The sequence below is a fragment of the Dinoponera quadriceps genome, unplaced genomic scaffold, assembly GCF_001313825.1.
Source record: "Dinoponera quadriceps isolate SergipeBrazil2010 unplaced genomic scaffold, ASM131382v1 scaffold1266, whole genome shotgun sequence".
NCBI lineage: Eukaryota > Metazoa > Arthropoda > Insecta > Hymenoptera > Formicidae > Dinoponera > Dinoponera quadriceps.
The window spans coordinates 568875-587252 of NW_014555494.1; the positions used below are offsets into that span (position 1 = coordinate 568875).

Here is an 18378-nt window from a genome sequence, read left to right on the forward strand (position 1 = left end):
TATATATATATATATATATATAATATGATATTTATATTTTATGTATATTAAATAAATTCTCCGATATATAACTTACGACTTAGCCCTAAGCTTAGCTCGACTTAAGATTTAAGTAACCCCACCCCGTGCATGGGGGGACGCCCTTGCATCACTCCAGGGCAGACATCTTAAGAGAGAGAACCTAGTGAAATCCTAAAACCGGAAGCTCCGCCGTGTACCGACAGGCCAGCTGCCTTTTTTGTTTCTTTGGCGGAGACCGCTCGTCCGTTCTCTCTCTCTCTCTCTCTCTCTCTCTTTCTCTCCTCCTCTCACCCTCTCTTCTTTCTCTCTTTCACGCACACTCTCTCTCCCTCTTTCCCTTCCGCACACTGTCTATGCTGTCTACCACTGTTTCTCATTAGACATTAACCGCGCACGAGCCGTTCACTCCGTCTCCCCCCCCCTCCCTCTCGTCACTCTATCTCTCTCTCTCCTCCTCGTTTTCGCGCCGGGACGAGAGAGGAATATAGCGTCTAGAATCGTCCTTCACGTGCGTGACATCTGACCCAACCGACGCGTAACGAATCTACCTAGATTACACATTGCTCGCGGACGCTCATCGATACCGTTGTGGGCGTGTGCGCGATGTAGTGTCCCCGTGGGACACACGGATGGCCGGGAGGAGGAAAGAGCGAGACTGCGATAGGAGAGGCGAGATGAGCGAGTGAATGAGTAAGTGAACGAGTGAGCGAGCAGGAGGTGAGTGAATGCATGAGCGAATGAGAGCGAGAAGAAGAGAGCGAGAAAGAATCGCGCGAACGGCCGAGAAAGAAAGAGAAAGAAAGAGAGAGAGAGAGAGATATCGGAGGACGTAGCGCGCGCGCTCATCGCAGAAGGGAGGCGTTTTCGCTCTATTCGCGAGAGAGTGTACACGCGAAAAGATACGGAGGCAGATCCTCGGCGGAGAGGAGTCCCGCTGAAACGCCCGGCCGGACGCGCGCGTGTGTATGTTTGTGTGTGTGTGTATATATACGTGTATCTCGATCGTATGCGCGCGGCTCCTTCTCTCTTCGCTCGTTGTCTTCTCTCGCCACGCGCGCGCCCGAGCGTGGCCGATCTCACGCTCGGCGTTTGGAGAAACGTTGCGTCTGTGGACGACGACGAGAGAAATCGCGCTTTCCGCTCCCGTCCGTCCGTTCGTTCGCTCCTTCGATTTTCCTCTTGCGATGGCTTCTCCTGACTCGATGAACAGCGCACTGTTGGTTGTAACAGCCGGGGGAAGAGACGAGCAATGGTACGCAATGTTCGGTGGTGGCGGCGATAGCGCCGGGGGGTCTTTAGGACCCGTCCACGCCACCTGAAAACAGCGGAAGATCGTGAGAGAAAACCTCTCGCCGGCGACGCGCGCGTTCCTCTTCGGACGACGATGCGCGCGAAACTTCCTTTCTTTTCCCTCTTCCGACAGTTGACCCTCTCGCTGCGCGACGTGCCCGGAACGGCGTGTGTTCGGAACAGCCCCGTAAAATTCGCGAGCGAGCGAGCCGACAGAGACGGTGCACGCGGCGCCTTCCGTCTCTCTCTTTCTCTCGCTTAGGCGCTTAGGACACTGGCGGCTGGCTCGGACGCGTACCTTGATTGGACGAGTGTGGGGCTCACGATTGCGGTTGCGGCGTGTTGTGGTCCCGCTTGTCTCCCGCAGGAGGCGGCGGCTTTGTCACGGGCTTTTCCTCGTTCACCGGCGTGGGCGGCGCGTCCTTCCTTGGTGGCATTCTTTCGTTTATGGCGTCCAGGCCCTTAGCCTCGGCGAATGTGGTGATTTTATGATTCGGCGAGAAGCCTTGGAGAGCTGAGCCCGGGGTGGAAGAGAACGGGGCGAAAAAACAAAGAGGGGAGAGAAGAATGTCAGAGGAGATTATATAGAGCGAGGATTGAATTTTCTCGAAATTACCCGAATGCGATATCATTACGTAAAGAGGAACGCCGTATATAGTCCGCAAACAATGAAGATTTGTCCCTCCTCTTCGCGTCTTTTTCAAGCACGAGATTGAATTAACACGACTTTTCGATCGTTCGCGTAAGCGCATTTCACGCCGTCGAACGCTGTAACGCGTCGACGTTGGGACTGATACGATTCCTCACCATTTTTCAAGGAAGTTTTGCCGCCGGACAATGCGCCAAGCGGTAGAGCTCCGGTCGGCGTCAAACCCTTCAGCTGTAGCACGCTCTCGCTCTCCTCTCTGCAAAGAAGAAAGAACCCCGTCGCGTAAGTCGCCCTTTTTTTTTTCCTTATCGTGCGCACCTCGCGAAACGAAATTCTGATTTAAGGCGCGCGCAATCTCATCGCTCGCTTACCTCAGGACGGAGAAGACACGTGCCATTTTACCAATGGCTCTGATCTTATTTCTGATGACTTCCTTACGTAGATTAGCTGCTGCACCTATAAATACGAGAGACACGTCTTGTGACATCCGTATGGTAACGACGTAAGATCATTCGCGACCGGATCATCCGGTGACGATCGACATGGCGGAGGCGATTGATACTGTCAATTAAGAATCAAATTAAAGCGAAGAAGAAAGAAAAGAGATAAATTATATATATATATATATATAGAGAGAGAGAGAGAGAGATAGAGAGAGAGAAAGAGAAAGACATTATATTTCATACACGGTAAAAAATTTTGTGTAAATAACGGCCTACTGAAATTTTTGTGTTATTTTTAACACGGGAATATATTAAGAAATACACAAGTATATGTTAAATTAACATATTATTTTTTAACATATTCTCACCTTGTTGAAGTAGCACGTGAATTCCAGTGGACATTTATACTTGCACAAGATCTTTTACAGTGTGAGTTTCGACTTTTTATGTCGTTTTACACGCGCGATGCTACGCGAGAGAGCGCGTCGTACGAAGTATTTTCGCAAATTTAACCGAGATTTGCATTAGAGCGTTCGGCGTTCGCGCGCCACGTCGCCGTCACCGATTTGCCTCGCGTCCTTCATAGCCGCGAGTGCAAATCACCTGCGATGATACTCGCCGATTCATGTACGTTATAACCACTGCTACGTTATTCATACCACAGAGCTTACCGCTCTCTATTACGTTATTAATAATCACTCGTTATTCTCGTCACGCCAAGACAACAATGCTAACGTTACAGGCAAAGTAGTCCGTGCACGTCGCGGGCGAATGCGTGTAAGCGGCCGCGTATAGTAACGATAAAAAAGAGAGAGAAAGAGAGAGAGAGAGAGAGAGAGAGAGAGAAAAAAAACGAAGGAAATCGCGAGAGCGCGCAATTCGTCGCGTTCACAAAAGATGCGCGCTTCTCCTCCTCCCTCTCTCTCTCTCTCTCTCCCTCCCCCCCCCCTTCCGTGATAAAACGCATTTTTTCGCGTGATAATACATCATCGAATTCACACGGAGTGAATAAATTTTGCGAGAACAGCAAATGTTTGTTAATATTAGTGACAGCAAAAAACAAATTTATTTAGACAACAAAAAATTTGTTTGAACAGCAGGAAGATTCGTTAAGAACACTAATTGCTATTTGCTGGATGTACGGACAATTAATACTCTTAACGAATCTTTCTGCTGTCCAAACAAATTTTTTACTGTCTGAACAAATTTTCTTTTGCTGTCACTATATTGACAAATATTTGCCGTTCTAGCGAAATTTCTTCTCTCCGTGCAAGAACGGAGAGAACAAAGTCGGAGAGAGAGAGAGAGAGAGAGAGAGAGAGAGAGAGAGAGAGAGAGAGAGAACGCGCAGATGCACGTGGTTGCGAACGCGCACGCGCGAGTGCACTAGAAGCTGCGTAAACGTGCGTGTATGTATATATACATATATATACATATATATATACATATATACACAGTGTGTAAATTTCTCATAGAGACATATTATACTGTGTGTATGCGTTTGTTCGTGTACTTACGCGCATATCAAGATCAATAGCGCAAACTCGATGCGAGAGAGAAAAGAGACATGCACATGCTGAATAAGCGCGAAACGTACGCACCATCGGTCGCACTACAAACTTTTATTCGTTACCAACTTCCCCTTGGCATTTTGCTTGCTACCTCGAGCTGGCTCGGTGCAAAGGGGTCGCGACGCCGAGAGGTGCGAGAGGGTTATTCTCGTGTCGCCTCGAAGCGAGGAAGAGAGAGAGAGAGAGAGAGAGACACGCGGGCCGTCGACGAGATTCGAGGGCCGAGTTGCGTCTCGAATTCAATCCCCGTTGATACGTCGCGCGCGTGCTGTGTAAATCGCCCCGCGTTTCCGTCATCGTTGGCGGTGAAATTTCGCCGTTTCGAATGCGAGCCGCGATCGTTCTTTAATCCGGCGCGTTTTTCCGCCCGCTACGTATGTTTCTTCGCTCTGCGGCCGGAAGGGGCTTACGACGGGGCGATCCCCGCGTGAAAAGAGGAAGAAAAAAAAAATGGAATAAAAAAAGAGAGAGATAGAGGGATAAAGGAGCACCGCACGTTACCGGAGTGGCAACTCATTTGCACCGAGCCATCGGTATGTTCGTTCGCTCGTTTAATTGACGCCAACAGCCGAGCTCGCCGCTCGATCGATTGTGCACGATACCTTAACGAGGAGTAATACGTTCGTGTAGCGTCATTAAAGATCTTCCGTTAGCGAAGAAGAAGCGCGGGAAGAGGAAGACATTTGCATTCGCCTACTTCTCGTCGCAGCACAGGCCACGGTATAGCGCGCATATATTCGCGTTAAAAGAAGGGGGAAGGATCGTTGACGAAAATAAAATAAAAAAAAAGGGGGGAGAGAAAGAAAGAAAGAACCTCGTGTGTGGAAGCTAGTAGCTCGAAAGTAGCTCTCTCGCGCGTAGCTATCGTCGCAGAAGTAAAGCCAGCGGCACACTGATTGGTGCATTTCCAAAAATGGATGGCAATGCACCAATCAAAACGCAGTATTTCCATCCAGCAAACAATCCAGCACGGAAACAAGCATTGTGTGCCGCTGGCTTTACTCTCTAAGCGTAGCGTTTTTACCATAACGAGGACGGTCCGTTCCCTGCGCGTCGCGTTTTCTCCGGCCTGATCGCGACGACCGTTTCGCGTTTTCCCCGTCGACTTGTGGCACTGAAGACGGAAGGTGGGATCGAAATCGTATTGACAGACGCAGAAAGAGACGAGAAGATGTGTGGATTAGTACAGACTCGTGTAAACCGGAGGCCATGAGGCATTTGAAAATTTTGAACATTCTTTTGCATAATAAACATTGCACAAGTAGAAACCGCACTTGGTAATTATTTATTACCTATGTAACAATTTTAGTTTTACGTGACGGTTACGTGCACACGGAAAAATGAATTTGGCTGGATCCATCTGGATCTACGATCTGGACAGCCGAACGCGCTTCTTAGTTGAAGGAAACGGAATTTCTGGTTAGAAGAACTAAATTTGCTTCACACGAGAATGAGAAATTTTGTAATACAAAAGTTATTATTGGCTCCAAAATGATAAAAGGAAATATTTTCTGGCCTACCGGAGAGCCATTGTATTTCGAGCGAAATAAATATTGCAATTACAAATAAAAGACGTTTCGATCCATTGCGCGTCCTCTCTTCGGTTGCGAAGAAATAAGAATCATCGCCGAATAAATTCATGGAGGTAAAAGGAAAGGGAGGTAACTTTTTCGAAGCCACCGGAGCAAAAGTGAACTTTCATTCCGGGTGAACAACAACAGGCACTTCGAATGTGGTCTACTCCCTGATGATGCCACTGTATGTGCATTGCTCATAGCCTAATTCAATATATCGTCGCTGGAATGCAATGATATTAATTTACCACCAGGGACACGAGGAGTAAGGAACAAACAATTCGAGTGTTCGTCAAGCTTTATAAGATGAAGAAAATAAGAAATGAACGAATGCTACTAAATTTCCAGTAATTTCTAGTAACTTTTATACCCGGTCAACAACTCAACCCAAGATTTGGCATCGTGGATCCCTAATAAAATACTTATTTCGCTCAGACAACAGCTTTGGCTTTGGTTCTCGTAAGCCAGGTAATAGCCTCTCTTTGTTGCAGAAATTCCGTTTCCTTCGACCAAAACGAGTTCGCTTCTCCGTTGTCTCTGATAGATCCAACCAAACTCATTTTTCACTGCAGCGTTAGGACCTCGGCAGAATGGCTGACTTATCGGCTCAAGACAATTTTTCACACCTTAAGTTTTCGTCTTTAAGTGACACACAATGACCGTCTTGAGTCTTGAACCAAAAAGCCATTCTGTTTGTGACTGATGTGCGTGACAAACCGTAGTATAATAATAATAAAAAAAAAGTAAGTAAAGAAAACGATAATTTAGACAAAGATCGAGGGTATAAAACATTGTTTTGAAAGTATAAGCCAGCCGTTCTGCCGAGGACCTGACACATTTATAGATTGCAACGCGTTAAGGACGTTGCCAACTTGTAAGACCGCAGTGCTGATCCCGTTCTCGTCAGACAGAATTCGGCCAATGAAAAGATAGCAGAAAGAGAGTTCCGTGTCCAAACGTTTACCGCTCTCCTTCTAGATCCGCCAACATGAAAGATCAAAAAGATCTTGCTGCTCCGTCCAATATTACATGCCGATGATGGTCTTTCCCCGCAGGCTCTCACGGTATTACGGCGCGATATTTCGTCTCGTTGCGTTGTTTTCCGTCGCGTGAGAATTTCCGTTCGTCGACGATGTCCGCTGGAAATTCCCGTTCCGTCCTCGTCCGCGTATTCCCGGTTAAGTCGCGCAAGCAACGACGGCAAGAAACGAGCGGCAAAAATATCGACGTCTCGGTTCTCGCGCGCGGCGACGAAACGCCGAAGTCGTTGTCGCTTCGCGCGCCCGCGCGGTTTCCGGTTCTCCAACGATTTATACGGCTCGGATCTGCGAGGTCCTTGGATAGACCGCTGTCACGATAACGTATCGCACGATTTGTCAGCATGCTTGCTCGCTCGGCCGCGTTGGAATTGACGAAATTTCAATCCGCCTCGTTCTTCGCAAGTTTCTTTGACCGGCTTTGTACTTCTTTTTCAGTAACTTTTTCGGCCGGCAACGCTGTCGCGACGAGTCGATCAGCGGTACTTGTTATTTTTCTTTTTTTTTTTTACGCAAAGAGAGGAAATTTTCCCGCACGTGTAAATAAATAAATAAATAAATCAACGTTACGGGATTACCGACAAGCCGAGAGATCATCACACGGGCGGGCGCTCGGAATCGCTAACACGTTGCTTCGCCGCTGCGCGTTCTCGCCGCAGCGTTGACGGATCGTTAATCCTTAATCAACGAGATCCCTCGAATAAGTGGAGCCGTGTTAGCCGCGATGTCGCGCTAAGATTACACACATCGCGGCGGGGTCGATCGGAAACCGGCACTTTCTATAATTAACCGCCGGCGATTATCCCTCCCCGGTAGCTTATCGGGAATTACTTAATTCGCGACATATCTCGCGTAATCCAAAATTCCGTTGGATTAAATACCGGGGAGGGAGGGGGTTTCCGTTCGCTCGCGAGGTCTCCGATCTGTGCGCGCGCGGAAACCGAGCGAAAAGCGGTAACGTTGAGATTCGTCATCGCAGTCGCGAAGCCCGGCACGGTACTTTATATCAGCAATCTTCGCGCGAGGAGATTATTTTCCGCGAGTTTATCAGCCGAGACCGCGTTACCGCGCGCGCTTGGTGGAATTCTGCTGATCCGTCGGAACCGGACGTGGAACCGCGCAAGGCGTGCAATCAACGCAAAGTGACTTACGCCCTTAAGGAGGTTGCAAGCCTCGGTATTCTATTTTCAGCGGCGCATCGAGGAAGCCACTCGTAAATTTAGTTACTCGTCAAGCAAAATTACGTTCCCATACATTTCGCTGTCTAAATAAATGTTAATTTCAAATGAAGTGAAAATAATAAATAAATAAATATATATCCCTTTTAGTGCCGGGAGCCGATATATCGGCTCCTGCTACACCAGCGAGAAGTGCCAGAGCCGATATATCGGCCCGCACCTTGTAGCGCTTTACTATTCGCATTGCGAGAGATCTCTATCAAAATAAATTTAAAATACGTTATAAATAGTCTAATTTCATTACGAGAGAATTAAAATAAATAATTTTTAAATATTGCTTTTCGTTTGGTTTTTATGAGCCTTTTACCAAATCCTAGTAAAATCGGCCGGTTATCTTCGCATAAGCACCTCTTTTTCGCCCGGCACTAAAAGGGTTATATATATATATATATATTTTTTTTAAGTGTTTGAATATGTACATAATATATTACGAGTGTAACTATAAATTATGAATTTCACGCCGCTGTATTTTCAAAACAAAATGAATAATTCTGAATAATTCTGAAATTTGTGTGTAATATAGCATATTAGTCTTTAATACATAGTAGTTTTTTTAAATCAAAATCTTACTTTTAGTTTAGAAGAGATGTCAAAGAGGAAAATTAAAAATAGCATGCTGATCTCTCACGAAACACGTATAAAAAGTGTCGACTTCAGTTGCAAATATTTCAGTGCTCGGATGGACAATCTTCTTCTGATTGCACACGTTAGGTAACATTCCAACGCACACATAGTGCAAGTTTTATCGAATCCTTATATCAAACTCATTTTACTTTACAACCTCCTTAAACCGCGCGCGTCTCGCGAAGCAGAACGACTCGACTCGAAATCACCTGGTTTCCGTTGCGCGGCAAATCGATAGAGAGAGAGAGAGAGAGAGAGAGAGAGAGAGAGAGAGAGAGCCGGCGGGGCACGTCGAGAATTAGCGTTCGGCCGTCGCGATCAAAGAGCGCGCGCGCGATTTCCCAGCTCGCCGAATTTCCGCGCGACTCGCGCCCGATGCCATTTTCGGGCAATTTGTAACGGCGTGGCGCTCGAAATCGCGCAATAGACGAAAAAAAAATGGGGTGGACCTTCTTGCAGATATTTCCCGTCGCGTCCTTGGCCGCGGGAGAAGCCGGGGAAAACGCGCGTCGTTCGGTCGGACCGTGTCGATCATCATCCGTCGATCGTCGTCGAACACACGCGCGCTTACGAACCAGAGGATGCGGCACATACAACGTGACGTACGTCAACTACTTAACTTATACAACAGATCAAGCTTTTTGTTCTCTATAACATTTATGTGTCAGCGCACGATTACGCACACGTGTAACTTGTCGCAACGGCGCGTCTGCTCGTCGTGCACAAAACAGCAGGATTCGATAATCGAACAACCGTGACTGACGCAAATATATACCGGCGGGCGCGGCATAATAGCCTTAACGTGCGAATGTAAACCAGGTTATTAGGATTTTTCTAATCGCACGCGCATTCACTGATTTATTACTGATCGCTCGTTCCGAGAGGAAAAGAGAGAAGCGTCAAGCGAGAAGTGTTGATCATCGCCACCACCACGGGGATGAATTTCTCGTGAATATTTGGAAATAAATATATGCGTACGGTTAGAAAATGCCGGTAACCTGATTATACCGCATGCGCCAAGGCTATTATGCAGCCCTATGTGTGTATATATACGTGTATCCATACACACGTATAATGTAACAATAATTCGGATACAATTTCTGAACGCGCGGCGGCGGAGGTGCTGGCGACAGACCCGACAGTATCGCGAGCGAAAATAAACGTATGGATTACGGTAACGCCAATATTACACGGCTTTAATGTTTCATGACGGTATTGTTTCAACAAGCGCGAGAGCTCGCGAAAACCTCGATGACTGTAATTGCGCGCGTGACGCGCACAATACAATCGTTTCGAAGCGCGCGCTCGATATTATCGGGTTGTATAATATTTGATTTCGAATTTCTTTTTTGAGCGAAATGAAACGAAACTGTGCATTCTTACGCCGTTATAATTTTATGAGACAATGCACACAAATGCCTGACTATCCTCTAGATTGCGAGCACATAATTGTTGACTCTGTGCTTATACATGCAAAGTTGGAAATCGTACGTGGAAAAAATAGAATCAAATAAGTGTGATTACCTGTTCTTCGGTTTCTTCAATCAAGTAATGTTTTCGTCAATTTATGCGTATTTTAATAATTTGTAAATAGCAAATATTCGAACGCAGTGATATCTTAATTTGTAAATGAATTACTGTGTGTAAGTGTAACATGGTTCTATAAGTTTGAGAGAGTGTTTGCTAGAAGTATTTAACACTTCTTTTCCGCAAAGAAACTTAGTGATTTTAAATTTCGAATTTTCTGCCCAGTAAATATTTTATAAAAATAAATTCTGCAACTCTCAATATTATGAATTTAATATTTGTCGGAATTCTTTTAATCAGGGTTGGGTAAATTGATTTAAGTTAGAAGTTTAGTTAATTATGCTTCACATATATATATGTAAACTTCCAATCTAATTATCTTTTTTCTAATATATATATATATTTGCATAATTAAATTTTAACTTTAATAAGTTAATTTTAATTTTAACTTTTAATTATTTAGTTTTTAGATGATTTTTAACTTAAAAAAAAAGTTAATTTACCCAATCCTACTTTTAACACATACAAATACCTACTTATACGAAAAAAATATTATATTGAATATAGTAATTATATTTCTACATTTAATAAATATTTGTCAAAGAGTATTGAAGTAACTATCTTACTTGAATCAAATAAATACTACTTGAAGGGTAGTACTTTTTTCATTCAGTGTACAAGTGACTCTAATTATAATTACCAAGCAAATATGATGCCGGACATATGATTTTCGACCTTACATACATATATAAGCATCAAGTCGAAAATCGAACATTTCCGATTTTCTAAGTAGCGGCCAGGCATTTGTGATACTTTGTATGTGAGTCATGATGATCCATGATGTTCTATTTTGCTCTTCGCACACATTACTTCACCAAATTATAACACGAAAATAGAAAATCGTTTCATTTTACCTGAAAAAAAAAATTCAAAGTTCACAACCCAACACCCCTGCTGCTGACAACGAAATCATTTGAAAATCGTAACGAAAGTTTCCCTCGTCGTTGATGACGTCGCGATCGAACCGGCGGCGATACCGGCGATTATGCCGATAAAGTCGCCGAGAATAGCCGTGGAGAAAATGCACTCGAGCGAAGTTCGCGAGGCGACAGTAGAAACGGCGGATCCTAATGAACCGTGTGCAGTGATCGGTCTGTAACGCGATCCGCGTGTTATTTTCGATGGGCCGAGCGCACGCCATTGCGACAGTTGTCTACCGAGCTAACATTTATCAAAACGCAGTCTGGCACCGAGCTTCGTACGTGGAGGCCCGTCGTGCAATCTCGAGAGAGATCGTCGAGATATCCCTCGGAAAACGTTCGTTCGTACGTTTCCGACATCGTCGTCTGCGACGATATTCCCGTAAATATCAACAAACAGATCAGCCGAACGGCCGATTAACGGAAGCCGCGAAAGTCAATATTGAAGCGCCGACAGAGAGAGAGAGAGAGAGAGAGACAAAATTGGAGATCATCGCGATCCCGGTGCAAAAATTGGAAACGTCTCGTTCGAACGTTGAACTTAAAGAACACGACGCATCGATATCGTCCCTCGATATCGTCGTTTCGGCGAACTGAAATTTTTTCTGGCAAAAGTCACTCGACATTAAACTCGAGGCCTGCGGGAGAACGCAGGACTACTCGACCCGCCAAGCGATCAATTCGACCTGATTCCGCACGATTCGTTTTTCCTCTCGTCAACAAACCTGTGCTCACTAAAACGCTCGCAGGACTACTCTCTAGTGCTCTATCGGGCTTCCCAGAAACAGTTTTCTTTCAAAGCCTGTCCCTTCAAACCGACTTGTGTGGCAGATGCGCTCTCGTCGCATCTCGCCTCTCGCTCACTCGCAAACTATGTAACTTCGCTTGAACTCTACACTGAGAAGAAGATTTCTTCAAATTTAATAAATTTTATCGTATCCAAACAAATTTCATCCCTGGCATGCTCCGGAATAAACTAATGTTTTGATTAATAAGTACCGATTGTTAGACTCTTCAACGAATATGTATCTTTATCTTAAATAAAAAATTCGTTTGAAGCGAAAGATAATTACAGAAAAATTATTTGCTTCATTTTACATATTTATTGTAATCAAATAAGATTTTATTTGGTTAAAAGATATTATCTCAAATAATAGCGTTCTTTCCGTTAAATAATCGAGTTTTCTTGAACGAGACAATACAATTTTCATCCAGATAAATAATATTTCGTACAAATATATATTGTTTCTGTGAAACAGATTTCAGTCAAATAAATAGAATATAATAGAATACTAAATCCGAAGAAAGTCTTTTCTCTATGTACTTGAAACGAGCGCGTGTCATCGATCGCACCCGGTGTTCATCACCGGGCGCGTTCCACGCGGACAACAATCACCATCACCATCGGTGATGGCAGGAGCGATCAAATCGGCTCGAAGTGTCGAACGATCTTCCGAATGCAGGTCGAACGTGTCGCTCAATCTCTCATTACGACGACGGGCCTTCGACGTTGTTCCCCGTCATAGGCGCCACCGCGAAACAACCTGGAACGAACGCTATCTCGTCCTTCATACGGCGGATGCGACGCCTATGCCGTCGCGTTCTCTCGTCGATGCTTCCCTCTCTCGTGGATCGAGATCCATCGAGAGTAGGAAGGATCGCGTACCCAATGGTGGACATTTAACCCTCGACTACTATCGTCAACTCAAGTCCGATAGCCCGCGATAGTTTGGATATTTGTTTGGACCGATGCAACGCGATTCACAGATTTTCGAAGAAGTGAGCAAGAAATCGTAACTTAGAATTTCTCACGACGCGCGTCGTGTCGGATTCTTCGAGAGGACATCGAGTCGACGTTCTTCTTCTCCGGAAGAAGCGCGGCGACGCGAAACCGGTGACGAATATACACTACGATTGAGAGAGAGAGAGAGACAGAGAGAGAGAGAGAGAGAGAGAGCACACCCAAATAGAAATTAAACCAGTTTCTAGCCAGTAACTGGCCAGTAATTCTCCAACTAGCCGATCAGTTTTACTGGCAAAAACTTACAAGTTCGGGGGACTTTTGTTTCGACAATAACTCGATAGTAAAACTAACCAGCTTCAGACCAGTTCCTAATAAGATTTTCAGCATTTCATTTGTTTATTATTTTGCCTAATTTCTGGCCAGGATACGACCAAGAAACACTAGCAAGAATTTTAAGAGTTTTTGCTGGAAACTGAAATTGTCTGGTATTAACTTACTAATTTTTTTTAACTTTTAAATAGTTTATGGCAAGTAACTGACTAAGAAATAATAGTCAGTATTTTTTGGACAATTCCTAAACAGTTAGTCTGATTAATTCAAGCCAGTAAAAACTGTTCAGTTTCTAGTGACTAGTTTTTCCCCAACATTTTTCTACTTGGACAGTCGCGCTACTTCCTCTCTCTCTCTCTCTCTCGAACATAAAAGCGGAGTAGCAGTAGAGGGCTAACGACGACCGAGCAACGCGATTCTAATCGGGAACCATTGGGGTGCTAAGACACGATTTCCTAGATTGGTTATACTCTGTTCTTCTCGAATCGTGGACAACTGCGGCCGGGGAACTGAACGCCACTACCTTCGATCGTGACCGAATGTACGCGACCCTTTGAAATCTCTTCAGCCCTTCGGAGGAGCAGGAGGGTTCTCCCGACCCTTCCGAATTTCGCCGATTTCACTGTGAGGGCGCCGCGTCTTTGTCTTTCGCGCCGTTAACGAAGTTTATTGATCAATGTTAATTCTCCGGCACAGCGGCGGCCGGAGTTATCTTACGTCGTAATTACCGGGTCTCGTTACGGCGGTATCGAATAACGAGAGATTCGCTTTCGAGCAGTACGTTATTCGGTAGGGAAACGGCGTTGAGTCCCCGCGGGTTCGTCGTACACGGCCGATAGAAATAGAGTACAGAGAGATAGAGAAAGAGAGAGAGTAGAGATAGATAGAGAGAGAGAGAGAGAGAGAGAGAGGATAGATCATAGTATGTAGGTCTTACTCGCACTTTCAACAGAAAATAACTCACCGTACGCGATGGTAGGTGGGGTCGTATTCGGACCGGACCGTCGGGTTACCATCGGGTTACCATGGCGGCCATGGTGCGCCCATGGTCGGTTTACCGATGGTGAGCGTGGACGTAAGTAAAAGGACAGAAGTAACCAACAATGTGAGAGCAGCGTCAAATGCGGCCGAAGAGAAGAGATAGAGAGTGGCAGAGATTTTTTTTTTTCGTTCGGACACAGCCCGGTACGGGAAGACGTTTTGTTTTTGATTTTTTTTTTTTACGGTTTGCGGATGGTTGTTTTGGTTGATTGGTTGGTTGGTGTCGGTGGTTGGTGGTAGTAGTAGTAGTAAGTTGGTGATGGTAGTGGTTGCGAAGAGGCGGTTGTAGAATGTTGCGCAAAGAAAACAACACATAGAACAGACAAGAAAAAATGTGTGCACAGCGTAAGTGGCATTCAATCAAGCATGTGCGTTAGATAATTTCTATCGTCGTTATATATATATCTTTGATTGTTTTTCTTTTTTTTTTCATTTTCTTTCGGTCGTCGGTCGGACGAGTCCGTCGAGTGGCGGATTGTGTCGGACGGCGAGAACGGCGAAAGAACGCGCGTGAGAATCCTCGCGAGAATGATTGAGAATGATGACATGTAGTGTCCTTCACGGAGATCTTCCCGGTCTGAGATTCTGGGGAGAAGATCTCACCGCTCAGCGGCTCAATCCGCCATCGAAGACCCGGAACAATAGGCGAAGTTGCTCGCGAAAATGTTCACGGAGAATCTACCGAGCGCGCGTGCAAAAATATTGTTTACGGCCTGCGACGATATTTTGTTTCTTTTCCCGGGAGTGTGATATGACATTTACCCCGGTACTTTTCGCATGTAATTTAACGAAACAAATTCCCGGGAATCATGAAGAATCGCTCGCGTTGTGTGTATTCCGAGCGGACGGGAATATTCCCACAGGAAACGTACTTACCGACACGACGTGGCAAAAACGGAAAGTATTCGTATTAAAATTCACTGTGTCGTGACGAGGATACACACATACACACATAAACCGTGAGGTATTCGCGATACTTTATACAACGGACTCGAAATAATGAAATGCGGAAAGATCGCGTTGTACGCGAGCGACTTCGCCGAACGCTGGAATTCGCGTGAACGATTACGGATGCCCGCAATTTCGTCATCACAGGCGTGTGAATACGGTAATACTGAAATATAGAAAAAATATAGTTGATTAGTGTAATAAGGATGATCGACCTGCGTCGAAATTGTCGAACCTTCCGAAGCGAGCGCGCAACTACTCTATCCGACCTTAAATGTCTTTGATTATAGAAGAGATGACAGAGAGAATGAATTAATCAATTGCATCATTCGTACGGGGAAGGATAATTATTAAAACGCGTTCCAAAGCTGCGTGTGTGTCGTTAAAACGTTCCGAACGATTGAAATTACTTGAATCGAACATTGCACATTTTCTTTCAGCGATGACAAAAATCACGTAGATGTACGATCGCCTTCGGCAAAGCTCGACCGCGTCAGAGATTACTTCGTCCCGATTCGTAAGACCGACGTTACACGCGAACAATAAGTAATCAGTAGATTTCAAATTATACGTATGAGGGACGAAACTTCCAAAGAATCGTTCACGTTCGCTCTCTGCAGTTTCGACGCAAAAAGCATCGGAGAAAAATCGAGATACACGCAGAGTGACACATTTATTCTGCGCGGGCAGAACGAAAGTAATCTCGACGGTAACGCCAACGGTTAGCCATCGCGTGTGAGAGAGATTATTATTGTGCGTGGCGCAACACCGCTACACAGAAGTTTCCTGGAATAACTGTTTGAAAGAAAAGAAGAAATCGATTAATAAGTCGGCCATCGCGCGACATCGCTCGAGGACGCTGCCAATCGCGATCCTGTCAGGGCGACCCGCGGTTCATAGCTCGGAGTTTATTCACAATCACCAGCAAAGACTGGCGAGCGATCCTCTCGCGATCCTCGCGCGCTATTATCAATATTATTATTAGGTACTAATTCGCACGGTTAATCCTACCTAAGAGATACTAAGTATATATATATATATATACACTAGCATGCGCGAAAGAAAACTGGTAATTAAAAGATACGTATCGGTGACTGGCGGAGAAACCGAATCAAGTAAAGGATATACGTACTCAATATAACTCAAAGGGGTAATAACTCAAGCATAAAGACGATAACAAACGAGCAGATTCAAGGAGAAGGGGAAAAAGAGAGAGAGAGAGAGAGACAGATCAGAGTGACAGTGAGTGAAAGAGATAGAGATAGAGAGAGATAGAGAGATTTCGCGATGCGTACGAAGGAGAGAACACTGAAATAATAACGTACGTAGAGGGGAGAGAGAGAGTGAGAGAGAAGAAAGAAAAAAATTAATGCCCGGCGTCGGATGTCGGTCAACGGAATGATTTTCACGTGGAAAAGTGGAAAAGTGTGTTCTGCAGCTTTGCTCACCCGAGAATGGTGTGCATCGTGCATTAGCGTGAGCGCGCGGCGGCACGTCTCTCGAAATTGTTCTCGAGATCGTGTCGAGAGCGGGGGCAGCGGGGAGAACGAGAGAAGCGGAAGACGAAGACAACGAGGACTACGACGGAGACTACGACGAGAACACTACGACGAAGACAACGAAAAAGACGACGATGGCGACATCGAAGGACGCGACTACGTCGCGGGATAAGGACGAGCCGGGAGAAATAATTTCGGTTCGATAGCTTGATTATTACGAGTCTCGACGGTGTGTGAAAATAAGGTGAGAAGGGGAAGGATTCTTTTTCCGCGCCTCGATGAAAACGCATGACCTGCGGAGGCGGCGACCAGAGCCGCTTCGCACTGGCCAATTAAAGAGGGAGAGAGGGACTCTCGGTTCAAAAGCGGGAATTGACTCTCAACGAGCAGTCCGGATGATGTGAATTTATTTTCGGGCGCGTCGAATTTTTATCGATCGCGGTCGTCATGGGGAGAGATAGATAAATAAATGGATGGATAGAGAGAGAGAGAGAGAGAGGGAGAGAGACAGAGGGTGTGGCCTGCGAAAACGAGACGAGGGATCGCCGGGTTTCCACTTGGGGGCGAGAAAGTCGGGGCGTTCCGGCGGAAGGATGGGAGGGAGATGGAAAATATGTATAAGAAAAGCGGACACGCGTGACGTCGCAGCTGGTGTTCATCTGAAAAGGTGAAAAATGAGCCTGCGCAGAGATTACCGCGCGGTAGTTTCCTTTTTGTTTCTGCGACTGAACTCAGTTATTGCCGGACGTCGTTCCTACCCGCTCCTCCCGCACCACGGAGGAACATCTAACATCGTGGATACCTTAACAACGAGATCCGTCCGGGAATCGCTGTCTGTGTTGCGTAAATCTCCTCGCGAGAAATCCGAGAGACGAGCGAGCGTCAAATCGAGCTCGGCGCTCAGTGCATTTTCTTCCCCCCCTTTTTTTCTCTTCCTCTTCCTTTGAATAATGGCTTTATCTCGGGATAGCTTCATCTCGTCCTGGAAAACCGATTGGTCTTCCCCCTTCGACTCCTACCTAATTATCTCACCTCACCTACCTGCGCAGCTCGTGGAAAAAAAAAAAAGAAAAAAACAAACGTTTGAGACGAGTGGCTATCCGCGAAAATCCTCTTTCGATAATCTACGAGTTACAAGTAATGGTGCCGCAAATATTATAAACGGAGGACTCGCGCGCGACACAGAGACCGATCTGAACTTCATCGTTCGGCTCCCCGATCCCAGTAATGTCGCGATAACGACAGCTCTTTCCGACAGCCGAGGGTTTTAGGACGAACTTCAAGACCCGCTCCCTCTCCGACACGACATTCCTCTTCATACGGAACTACGAGCTCCGCGACTCTCGCTCATCGTAAACCGCGAGTGTATGCATGCAACGCGAACGTGCATCCCCCCGCGTCGGAATTCAGGAACGTTGCAGTAAGAACGAGAGCTGGTCGTGCGAAAGGATAAAGATGTCGGCGGAATCGCGCTCTAAGGGGGCTGCTTGATCGATGCTCCGTGGCCTTCCCTCGTTATCTCACGGAACTCGGTGCGTTCTATCGATCGGTACAGCTTCCCGGGCCATTCCAGAGCCTCCTTCGGACCGAAAGCCTCTTTCTCGCTCGGAGGAGCATCGCGGAAGAGAGGCGCAAAGAGCGACGTACGATGGGTGGGGAGATCCGCAGCAGCCGACGGCGACGGTGATGAATCCGAGTCGCGCGGAGCTGACCGGAAATTGTCGAGAGAATCCCGATCGGCGTTAGCAGTTAATTAAATAAGACTTTCGATATGTCGAGGCGCCGGAGGTGCGCGAACTCTTTTGACTTTCTCGTCGATCGATCGAGGAAAAAAGAGAGAGAGAGAGAGAGAGAGAGAGAGA

The 18378-nt window shown here is 46.0% G+C and overlaps 1 protein-coding gene across 5 annotated transcripts in view; it reads right to left on the minus strand.

Annotated features, from left to right (window-relative positions):
* LOC106744500 (serine/threonine-protein phosphatase 2B catalytic subunit 2-like) overlaps positions 1–18378 on the minus strand; it is a 161194-nt gene that overhangs the window by 6866 nt on the left and 135950 nt on the right. For 3 of the 5 annotated variants that reach the window (XM_014619341.1, XM_014619339.1, XM_014619340.1), the window contains 3 exons: positions 2332–2416; positions 2119–2216; positions 1610–1825 (listed from right to left, as the gene is read on the minus strand). In XM_014619341.1, the coding sequence (XP_014474827.1) occupies positions 1632–1825; positions 2119–2216; positions 2332–2416 (377 nt within the window). In that variant the 3' untranslated portion in view covers positions 1610–1631. Of the gene's footprint in view, positions 1–1609; positions 1826–2118; positions 2217–2331; positions 2417–12887; positions 15184–18378 lie in introns of those variants that run through there. The other 2 variants (XM_014619342.1, XR_001374451.1) reach the window with 2 other exon arrangements.